General features: G+C 38.8%; 1 protein-coding gene across 1 annotated transcript; it reads right to left on the reverse strand.

The window, feature by feature from the left end:
• Positions 1-895: 895 nt before the first annotated feature.
• Positions 896-10,385, reverse strand: LOC149922279 (uncharacterized). Its single transcript, XM_090162901.1, has 3 exons — positions 9,859-10,385; positions 7,935-9,759; positions 896-1,286 (listed from the first exon to the last, which is right to left on the reverse strand). The coding sequence occupies exon 2, from the start codon at positions 9,664-9,666 to the stop codon at positions 7,936-7,938; it is 1,731 nt and encodes a 576-aa protein (XP_090019027.1). The 5' UTR covers positions 9,667-9,759; positions 9,859-10,385; the 3' UTR covers positions 896-1,286; position 7,935.
• Between the last annotated feature and the right edge of the window lie 1,061 nt (positions 10,386-11,446).

The raw sequence follows: 11,446 nt of genomic DNA on the forward strand, positions 1-11,446 counted from the left end.
TTAGTAAATTTTACTAAAGCAGTTACGCAACTTCAACGATATTAGTTATTTTTGCCTTAAAGGGAATATAACCTCAGGTATTTGGTGTGGAACACCAACGTTTGCAGCTCTGGCCGCTCTTGCCTTTGGCTTTAAAAAAGTTTGGCGCCACTGTACAGGCATATTTGAAAAATTGAAGGGGTCTTCCATAAAGATTACTTTGCGGGTTATATTCCCTTTAAGTTCGTTTCCGATAGTTTTAATTAGTTAGATAAATGTAATAAGTGTTAATTAGATAAATGTAGTTCTAAGTTACGTCGCTTACGCTCCCTGATGTCAGATTATGTTTAAAAATTAAAACTCTTTCAAAATGATAAGTAAAGTTTTTTTTGGCCAAATAATTATTAATTATTAAATGGGATTGATTACTAAAAATAATAGAACTGTTTTAAGCTAATATTTGCGAGAACAAAACTAGTTTTATGTGGAGTTTATCAGTTGAATTTGAATTTCACCTGCCAATAGGACAGAAGAATCACACAGACCACATAATTTCCGGATTACGGATTAGGATAATCTTTCTAGTAACTTCTGGTTAACCGTTATTACGTCACTTATGGAAGCAGCACGTGTAAGTTAGCGCTAATTTACATATTCCAAGTAAACTTGAGAAAGACAAAAATAAAGAAAGTGATTTATTACTTTCACAAACAAAAAGTTACAAATTAATATTTCTTAATATTTTGCTATTTCTTCTCGAAAAATTATGCCTAGCCATCAAACGATTAACAGAACTTTTAACTATATTTATAATATTGATTAGGCCTATTTTATTTATTTACATTCAGTGGCACATTTGAAGGGATAACATTATACAAAATCTTTAATTTGAGTTCCAATCGGGACCCCGCGTAGCTAACAATTACGTTAATGAAACAAGGCAGCTTACATCTTCAACGGTAAAGTTCATTTTTTTCCGTATAATCACCAATTCCATTTGACTAAATGACGTTATATACAACCAAAACATTTTTCTTTTTAAGCCATAAAATTATAAAATTGTAAAGAAACCGCGATTGTTCGTTTATAAAATGTTCTGTAATTCAAAAAGTAACGTAAAGACTAAGAATTATTATACTTCATAATTTAAAAACGGCAATCAGAAACTCTTTATTCTTGAATTTATATAAACATGAAATCGTCCGTGTTGAAATTGAGATATCAATAACAAATAATAAAATTGAAAATTAGAGAAGCTTGGTTTTCATTCTAAACTTTGGCGTTGACGCAACTGTATTGAGCAATTCCTGCGGAAGAAACAAATGAAAATACATTAGGACATTCAATATACGCGGTACAAATTAAGATAGAGTTAAACGTAATTGGGAACGTACATAAGCCACCACGTCGCTTTTTATTTAAAAAAAACCTGTTTATTTTAATTGAAAAAATGGCCTAAAGTTGTACGATTACACATTTTTTCAACTAGCGTTTTGAGGCCGCTCCAAAGTTTGTCCCGAGCTAAAGAGGAATTCGAGTACGTCCTTGATTCGCTTCTAAAAATCGAGAAACAAGTTTTTCCTTACGAGAAATTGCGAGCAATTTAGTTTTTAAAATATCGCGGTGGCGACGTCAAAATTTTATTTGAACCTCGACCTAAATATTTCTGTTCGTTCTTTTTAAGTTATCTGACTCCAAGAATGTTGGAATTTTAACACCCCGCAACCAATTATCTGAAGGAGATAAATTACATAAACACTGAAATTTCAACGCTGTAATGCCATAAGCAACAAGTATTCCGCTCCTTCTCGTTTGATGGTAAATTTGGGTTGTCTCTATCAATTTCCTGATCCGATATTAAAACTTCCTTAATTTACTATGTAAAGGTTAAACTCTTGTAACAGTCTTTGTTGGTAACCATTAGAAATACTAGGGAAATCGTTTGGGAAAACAGTACTTTTACCAAGGATAAAGAATCCTTGCTTTTACTAAAAAGTACCGCAGCAAGATATTCCTTCGTGGCGGTACCAGATTTAACTACCATGTCCCATGAAGCCATAATTCTGAAATCTTAAAAGGAATATAATCTAGTACTTCACGCAACCCTCAAAAAGGTTCCAATATTTGCCAGTTGCTCCAATGGCTATTGACATTTTGGGCGCTGGTATGTTGCGGAGATAATCTAATAAAATTGTACGCGTTGGAGGTCATATTCCCTTTAAACAAACCCGCAAAAAATAAACTAAAATCTGTCATAAAACACGTAAAACTGATATATCGCGGAATCGTCGCTTACGAAAAATACGCCTGGCTTGTAACGCAAAGTTCAGCGTATCTTGTACAAAATGACAGTATGTGACGGCCTTTTGACAGTAATAAATAGATGGTGAGATTATTTGGTGGGTGTGCTTTTTGACTCTTTATTTTCTAAGAAACGACAGCGCGATAGTAATAACCTTGGCGGGGACAGCCGTGTTTTTGACCAAAGGAGACCAACCGACATCTCGAGGAAAATCGCTGGGGTGTGGAAGATGACGATAGAACCCGTTCGGGATGTTGACCCTACCATTAAAAGCAGAAGTTACGCCAATCGAAGGGTTTTTCGAACCGACATTTGAAGGCTGTCTGCGTAGGCTCTTCCGCATTGACTCACGCGTCAACTATATTCGCGACAGTAAAACTAACCTTATAATATCAAAATTACTGGGATGAAGCATTTCGCATTAAGATAATGGAACGGCACATTAAATTACAATCGAGCTCCAGTTTGGTCAAACTGGAATCTAACATTTCGTAATGACGTAGCCTTAGGGGTAATATTAGGTGTCTGACGATATTGTATAATCTGTAACGCGAATCGAAAAATCAACTTTTAGAAGTTGCGAAATATTTACCAATCCACACGACTTCGCTTTCGTAATGACCAGAAACCGTGGGGCTGATCACTCCGCGTAATCGGTGTACAGAGCCGTACCTTGACTGTACTAATGGGATTACGCGTAATCTTTGAAGTCGCTGTCTTTGGCAGTGCTAATCTAAGTGTAATCCGGTGTACATACCTTCTAAGAGTGGTTAGTACCCTCGCCAGAAACGGGTGAAAAATACAGTCCAGCACAAAGACTTAACCGGTTCAGCTAACGCGAAAGGTTAGAAAGATAACCAGATTTTTATCTACCATAAACATCATTTCACTCATAAACTAAAAGATTTCTACACTTCAAGAAGATGGGACCACCCGAACTTTAAAACTCCCCCAGTATTTTGACAGTTCAACATGGACAAACTTTAATAACATTTCCGTGAAATGCACGATTCATTTGGCAGAACAGAATTGGTAATTGTTTAATAAAATAAAATCAATAATTTTATTTAAATCTGGATTTTTAATCAAATAATTGCTCGTTTTCCAGTATATACTTAAATAAACTAAAATTAAATAAAATCTAAATATAATTAATTACTTTATAATCTTTTTGTTTGTTCAGATTGGCTTTGTATTGGAAATTTGGAATTGTCCTAAAATATAGTTTTTGACATTTTTTATTTCTCCATTGTGGCAATTTTTTTTAGAAAAATAACTTTATTCAAATTTTGACTTAAATCATAATTGAAATCAAATTGATTTAAATCAGCCAACCCTGAAAAGGAACATTTCCGGTAGCGACTGTCTTTGCTTTATTTTGGTGTTTTAATAATTTTATGTAAACAAAACGTGCTTTCGAATTAAATCAATTGGCGAATGTTGCCGCTTGGAGAGACTGTACGAGAAAATTAAGTAATTTTTCGAATTGAGATCGGACAAATAATTAAAAATACGTGTTCGTTTTATAAAAAGAAATGATGCTCCCAAATTTTAAATCGGGTGTGAAAAAGATAGTCGTGGACTTTCCTAGAAAATCGCTGGAGCGGAGAAATGAAAACTATCGGTGCGACGTGGTTAGAAACTAAAGGCTACGTCTACAGACGACTTTTACCGATTCTTCCAGATCATCTTCGCGTAATAGGTACCCCTAAGACAATAGAAGAATTAAAATTGAGGTAGACCTAGCTAAGCTTTATCTGGAACTCTTCTAGGTTCCAAGGACCATTTGAACAATGGGATGGTTTCGATTTTTTTGAAGTGTAGACTCTCTAAGGGAGGAAGTAGAAAATGAGAACGCAGTGGCATCCCAGTGCCGATTCGGAACAGAATCTCCAATCCTCCTGGCATTATACGATCCACTAAATATTTTCTCACGTAGTTATTTAGACCGATAACCGCGTCTTCTGCTAAACCGGATGAAACACGGATCACTAAATTGGTATTGTTGAAGTGAAAAAGGGTTTCAACAGACGAAACTTTGCCACTTATCTTTTTAAAAATACATAACCTTGGACCAAATAGAACATTGACACACCCTTTAAGAACACGGAGACGCCCAGTGAGAAAGTTACGCTTTACCAAAAGTTTTTATATATTTATTCTACGCGATAAGTATCCTTCGCTGATTTGAGGCAGTTTTCTCGCAAGCTATCCACCAACCGCGGAAGCATGTACACAACATTATGCTAAAAATGTACCTCGAGTAAAAATGACACAATATAAATTATATTTTATAACAGTTTTAATTATTATTTTATGTATATTGAAAAATAATAATAATAATCAGCTAGGCTAATACCCAAGGCACCACCTTAGGCTCAAGTCATCTAGCGACTTATTATGCCTTTAAACAGGTCTCCGGGTTACATTGCGTAGGAGGGTGGTGGCAAGCCCTACATGCCACGCCAGCCAACAGCTCCCTAAACTAACTATTACAGTTAACCTCACCAAGTTTTTATGGAAGGGGAAACCGAAGAGGTCGGGGGAAAACCCCTTAAACCAGTGGGGAGAGAACTTGCAAACTCAACGCACAAGGAGTAGTTCAGAGTTTTCACCCAGTGCCACAAGTTAGGACCGAACCCGGCTCCTCTTGCTGCGAGGCGAAAGCGCTAATCCCTCCGCCACCCCACAATCTGCGGAAACCTGCGAAGTACATGTTTCTAGCGAATAACGTTACCAGGGAGGTGCACACTTATCAAGCGTAAACTTTGTATATACTTCTGACGTCATTTAAGAAACTAATATCACAGTCTACTTTCATCCGCTTAAACCATAGAAGTAACTTCATTTATAATGCAACTTAGTTACGTCAGTTTTAACCCAATGAACCAATTGAAAATTGAACTCGACCTTAGGGAGTGCTTTTTTGAATGTTCCATTCATTCAATTTTGAAGGAATTAAAAGATACCACTAACCTAGTTTTCTCCGAAATACCCGTTAAAGGTACTTCCAGGGAAATTTAACGTCCTAAATTTACACACCTTTCAGAAAAATAATCCAAATAACTCTTTGCAATAAAAGCTGTTTAATATTAAGCCAAAATTTGCTCCACATTAGTAAGGCACGACTTCGAATCGGTAAAAAATGCGACGACGTAAAAAAAAAACCCCCAACCGAGAGAAGAAATATCGTTCGGGCTATCATCAAAGTCCAACGAACTCAGCGAGCACAATAGAGGCATCAATTGAAACTCTTGGTCATTTCCGCTTCTTTGCAAGAACTGTCCACCGCGGTAGTAAATCCCCCACTTTAGTTTCAATTTCCATACTCGAAAAACTCACTATTAAATATTGAAAGTTGTAAAATGTGCGTGATAATTCATTTATCCCGTGTAAAAAGAATGTGGGTCTATTTCTGTACGACAGTCGTGTAGTTTCAAGCATGGTTGCGAAACGTAAGAAGTGTCCCTAGTTGAGAAGAGGTAAAAATGGTAAAAATTTAACAAAAGAAATCTCATACGGAGGCCTCTTTTCATTCCTTTTTCCCCGCAGAATCTATTATCCCTGTTCACTTCTACGTGACTTTACCTTAGTAAGGGCAAAAAAAGCAGGTGCAAGAACTTTAACTTTCGCTTTTCGGTCGTTAAGCGGATTTTCTTTGATGGAATTCGCCGTGTTTTAACAATTAACTCCCAAAATAAAGCGTGAAAATTAAATAAAGATTTACTTAAATATATCAATACTTCCCTGAACCTTTTTTAATTTTATCTTACGTTCTGTCATCGGGGAATTGTAGACTAAAGTTTAGAACTTGATGAAACAGTTGGATACTTTCAGACAAGGGGCAGGTCACTTCCTTGATTAACGACGCACCCCTCAAAAGATTAAATCCGATTTAATCGTGATTATTTTGATTAAATTCAATTTAATCACGATTAAGTTGATTAAATCACGTTTAGTCATGATTAGAATAATTAAATCTGATTTAATCATGATTAAATGATTAAATCTGTATATGATTAAATGCTGATTGAAAAATTATATCGTGATTATTATGATTAAATCGTACTTTAGTTTTTATTTTAATGATAAATTCTCGATTCGACCGACTATATTGATTAAATCGTGATTAAAATGATTAAATCTGATTAAAATGATTAAATCTGATTAAAACGATTAAATCTGATTAAAACGATTAAATCTAATTAAAACGATTAAATCTAATTAAAACGATTAAATCTAATTAAAACGATTAAATCTAATTAAAACGATTAAATCTAATTAAAACGATTAAATCTAATTAAAACGATTAAATCTAATTAAAACGATTAAATCTAATTAAAACGATTAAATCTAATTAAAACGATTAAATCTAATTAAAACGATTAAATCTAATTAAAACGATTAAATCTAATTAAAACGATTAAATCTAATTAAAACGATTAAATCTAATTAAAACGATTAAATCTAATTAAAACGATTAAATCTAATTAAAACGATTAAATCTAATTAAAACGATTAAATCTAATTAAAACGATTAAATCTAATTAAAACGATTAAATTTAAATCTAATTAAAAAGATTAGATCATGATTAGAATGATTAAATCTCGTTTAAATCGTGATTAGATTTTCTAATCTAGATTACCCTGATTTAATCACGATTACCTTGATTTAATCATTTTACTATGATTAAGACGCACCCAAAATGGAAGTGACCTGCCCCTCGTTTATAATACATGTTTAACGAGATAAGCATCCTTATAATGCTAATTTTATTAGCTCGAAACATGTATCTTCGAAGGTTCCAACTGATTCTATAATTATTATATCAAAGTTTCAGTGTAATTTTTACATAGTATAATATTTCTAGCGTCCGAAAGCAAATATCTCAACGTAATAGCCTGGATAGATAATTTACTCGTAATAAAGTAATGGCAGTGCTACGTCACACAACGTCACCCATGCTTTTTCCTATTCATAAAAAATTCGCGCCCACAATGGCGGCCATGGCCATAGTTACGGAGTGCTACTACTCTATAGTTACCACAAAGAATATAAAGCCCCAGGAGTGGAAGGTGTAGCTCCGTCTAGTGGAACTTCTGCGCCTCTCGTTTTTAAGAGAGACCGGGTTGCGGTAACCGTTTCCGGTTACTCTGATTTGCTTTGCCGGAAGTTTCTAGCGCAGCCAAAACACGCGGCCAATAATATCAATCCTTCCATTCCTGGAGGCTTTATATTATTTGGTTACAATATAAACTTCTGATAATAGCAATGGATATTTTCCAAGAAGACTCGTTTGTTTGACGCACGTTTTAAATGATGGTATTAAAGAGTTTCTAATTACGGGGTGGGTCCTTGCGCCATCAGCTAAGCTATAAACCCCCGAAAAGAACTCTCCTAACTAGACGCCAAAAAACAATTAGAACAGACCCTGCATTTAACTTCCACAGCGCAAAATTCTCGGAGGCATCCGATTCAATAAGTGTAATAACAACCGGTTTTCAAGGTAACCGTACATTTACGTCATCAGCTATACCAACGAATTCCTTGAATAGCAATTAATACGCGAAAGCTGGGGCTACACTACGTCCAGGGGCTTAATAAAAGTACGGGACACAAACAAACACGAGTTAATTGAAGAAGATGCGTTACCTCATCTCTGGTGGTAGGCCGCGGCCTTTTTCCTGATGAAGTTCGAGTCCGATGAACCAGAATGATGCGACTGATGTCCGGAAGGTCCGGCACCGTTGGTCGCAGGATTGTAATGGTGATTACCACCACCGCCGTGTCCGTTTTCCCTGACGCGCAAATCAGACACCATTTGAGCTAATTCCCGTTCCTTCTTACTGATCTCTTCGAGAGAAGCGTTCCCGTTTCCATTCTGTCCTCCGGCCGATGATGGTCCGTGTCCGTTCGTCGCGTGTCCGTTCTCGGGCCCGTTCTGCCCTCCTTCGCCATTCGTCATGAAGTGCAGGTTGGCCAAGCTGGTCGATCGAGACCTGTGCTCCTGGCGAATCGAGTACGAGAAAGCGCGTTCGTTCAAATGTCCTTTCTTGCGATAGATGCCCGTGTTGAAGGGCGATTCCGCGTCCGAACCTTTGTCCGACTTCTCCCCGTTCTTGGCCTTTAACTTGTTCTTCTTGGCGTGCGCCTCGGACCTCGAGGTGGTCGCGTATTGCTGCTGCATGTAGTACTGTTCGTAAGGGAACTGTCCCGGCTGGTAGGAGGCGACGGGGCTCAAAGGTCGTGTCGAAGGAAGGTACAAGGGTTCTTCCATGCTGGACAGCACCGGGCGTTCTACTCTTTTGGCTTGTCGCTCGCTGTAATAACCGGCGGCGGCGTAGATGCTGTGAGGATGGGGTTGTTGTCCCGGATAGACGTTGGCGAAACCGTTGGGCGGCATAAACTTACCACCTTTCCCTTTCTTATTCCCTTTGTTGTCCTTCTGTCCGGGCCTTCCCGGAGGACCGAGTCCGCTGGCGGGTATGGGAGGCGGTGGCGGAGGGCCAGCCGGCAATATCATCTGTCTCGGCCGGTTCGGTTTGGAATTGGATTGGGCGCCACCCAAGGTCGACCCGGCCGTCGTCGATCGAACGCTGCGAACTGTCCCAGACGTGTCCATGTAAATCATTTCCCTCTCTGTGGGAGCCGCTCCGACCCAAACCTTGTAATTTTCTTCGTCCAACGTTTTATCGTTGGCGTTGCTAATCCCCGATTCTGATGGCGGAGAGTGGTGTCCGTTTGTGGTGCCGTTCATGTTGGAAGGCGAAGGTCTCTCGGGTAATTCCCGGCCGTTTAAATGTCTCCACGCTTCCACTTTGTCCGCTGGGCTGAAGGCCGGCATGGACTGGGCTCTCTTGGTCTCCATGTAGTAAGGGTTCTCTTCGAGTTGCCGGGCGTACATGCTGTCGGCGTAAGCGTGGAAGCAACAACGGACCAAAGCGTTGGCCGCAGTCTCCTTTTTGGCGATGAACGCGTGGCATTCTAGAACCTTAATACCGGAAGTGCGTCTCAGGATACAGGCGAAGAGGGGTGGTTGGCTGGTGGCGTGTTTGGCGAAGGGACTGTCCAGAGGTAAGAACTTTTCGACCCTGTCGCTGCTGCCGCCGGGAACCACGACGTATCGGACAGCGGCGCAGTAATGGAGAGACTCGATAGGGAAGAACCTGGTAATTTGACGCCGAGACTCGTCCACGTTCTCCAGTAGCAGGCCGTTACTCCAGACACTCAACCACGAATCGATTCCCTTGGCGGTGGATGGACCCTGATCCGGGTAGAGTTCGCGCAATGGTTCCTGAATCCCTTGCAGCCCATCTTTGGTAATATGAGGAACTGAGGAACCCAAGTACAGAACCCGACATCGACATATTGGGGTGGTAGACATTTTGTTCCTATCCTCCGCGCGGTATTATGGCGGCGATTTCACAACCCACCCGAAGAGCGGGACCCAGGACTAAACCGTCCTTTCCCGCGAGCGCTAAAAGTTGCGAAATTAAAAGGAAAAAAAATGTTTCAAGGTCTGATTTTTTCGCGTACGTAACGCGACTAAGTTTTGTTATAATAACGATACACTTACTTTGTTACGGTAATATTTTTAAACCTTCGTCACCGAGTCCGACTCCAAACTAAACACAAAAGGCTCACATTCGACGCCAAAACGATGGCCGATCACTTTTCGCGAAGATAAATAATCCTTTCGCCGAAAAAGATGTCCGCCCGAAAACTGATAAAAAAAAACTGTCGAAAAAATAATTACCACGCACACAGACGGATACGAGACGGAAATTGCGTCGTGGAAAAAAAATCGCGGATACAACGAGCCAAACTCGCCAAAAAGTTTTCGATGGGTCGCGCGGGCCGGTTTCTCAGCCTACGTGTTCATCGGACTCTTCCATAAAAGTTTCGGCGGCGGCGCGCAAACAGGTGTGTCGTTGTCGACGTTAAAGCTAAGCCCGCGCGAAGCCCTTCGGCGAGAGATAGGAATGCGGTCCCCTCGCAAAACGGGTACAATGAAACTCCCAAAATGGCTCCCCTCCGACCGCTTACCTTCCGCGGCTGGACCAATCAAAAGCCGGCTACCTCGATGTTGACGATAGAAAAAATCATGGCGGCCTCGATGAAGGGGGGGGGGGCTTACAAAAACCGGGGAGAGCTTGAAAGCGCTCTTTAAAATCCCAAAGACCGGTCTACCGTAGAAATGAACCCAGTCGAAAAGCAGTTCTAGCTGGTCCGACGAGGCAAATTTCATTAAAATCGTACAAACACACCATTCTAGTCGTTTTAAAATTAAACAATTACATTATCGGGATTGTACATTTAATTTAATTTAATTTTAGTTTCCGCAACGGTGCTTTCGAAACGACATTTGTATTAACCCAGATATCAATATGAATTATTGATGTTTGTTCACGACCCCTTAAATAGTTTGTTTTTGGAATTTAGATCACCCAAAATAACTCGCGTAAGGATCGGAAGTTGTAAGGAAATAAAGAATTTGTACCCCGTCACTTCCCAGGTTACATTCCAGCACTCGCATTCCCTTCATAGTGTCAAATTCCAACCCCTATTTTCTAAGAAAATGAATAAGCCTTTTTTATATACAAAAGATTTAGGAACACCCTTTTAGGGGTCAGAACTAAAGGTTATTCCCCAAAAGAATTTGCTTGCTTCGCGAACAATGTTTCCTCGCAAAATCAAAGAAAATATTAAGAAAATTACCAAATACGAATTGCGAAAACGCATCTACGAAAAATTCTAATATTTACGTTAAAAAAAGAGTGAATACGTTTTTCTAATAACAGACATTTCCTGCCTTTTTTTTCGACTTTCGAATTGTACAAAAATACCCGCGTTTATTGTCTAAGGAATTTTTAAAAGAAACAATAAAAGAGATAAAACGAAAAGGAAAAATATTTAAAAAAAAAGCATCGTTAGGTATATAAAAAGTTAAGAATTCAAATAATTTGTTTCCTACAATATGTGGTTTTTTTTAATATAATTAGGTCGAAGAATTTGACAAAATATTTCGAACCGCGGGTGGAGTCGCCCGTATATTTAAACGCGTAGCAACAAGCCATTAGAAAGTTATATTTATATAACTTTTTAACTATTTTCTACCGCCTGTCAAATATAATTGACCGAATTACCATCCACCGTAGATTCCT

This window comes from Leiobunum rupestre, chromosome 11 (assembly GCF_980474605.1).
Source record: "Leiobunum rupestre chromosome 11, qqLeiRupe1.1.hap1, whole genome shotgun sequence".
Taxonomy (NCBI): Eukaryota; Metazoa; Arthropoda; class Arachnida; order Opiliones; family Sclerosomatidae; genus Leiobunum; species Leiobunum rupestre.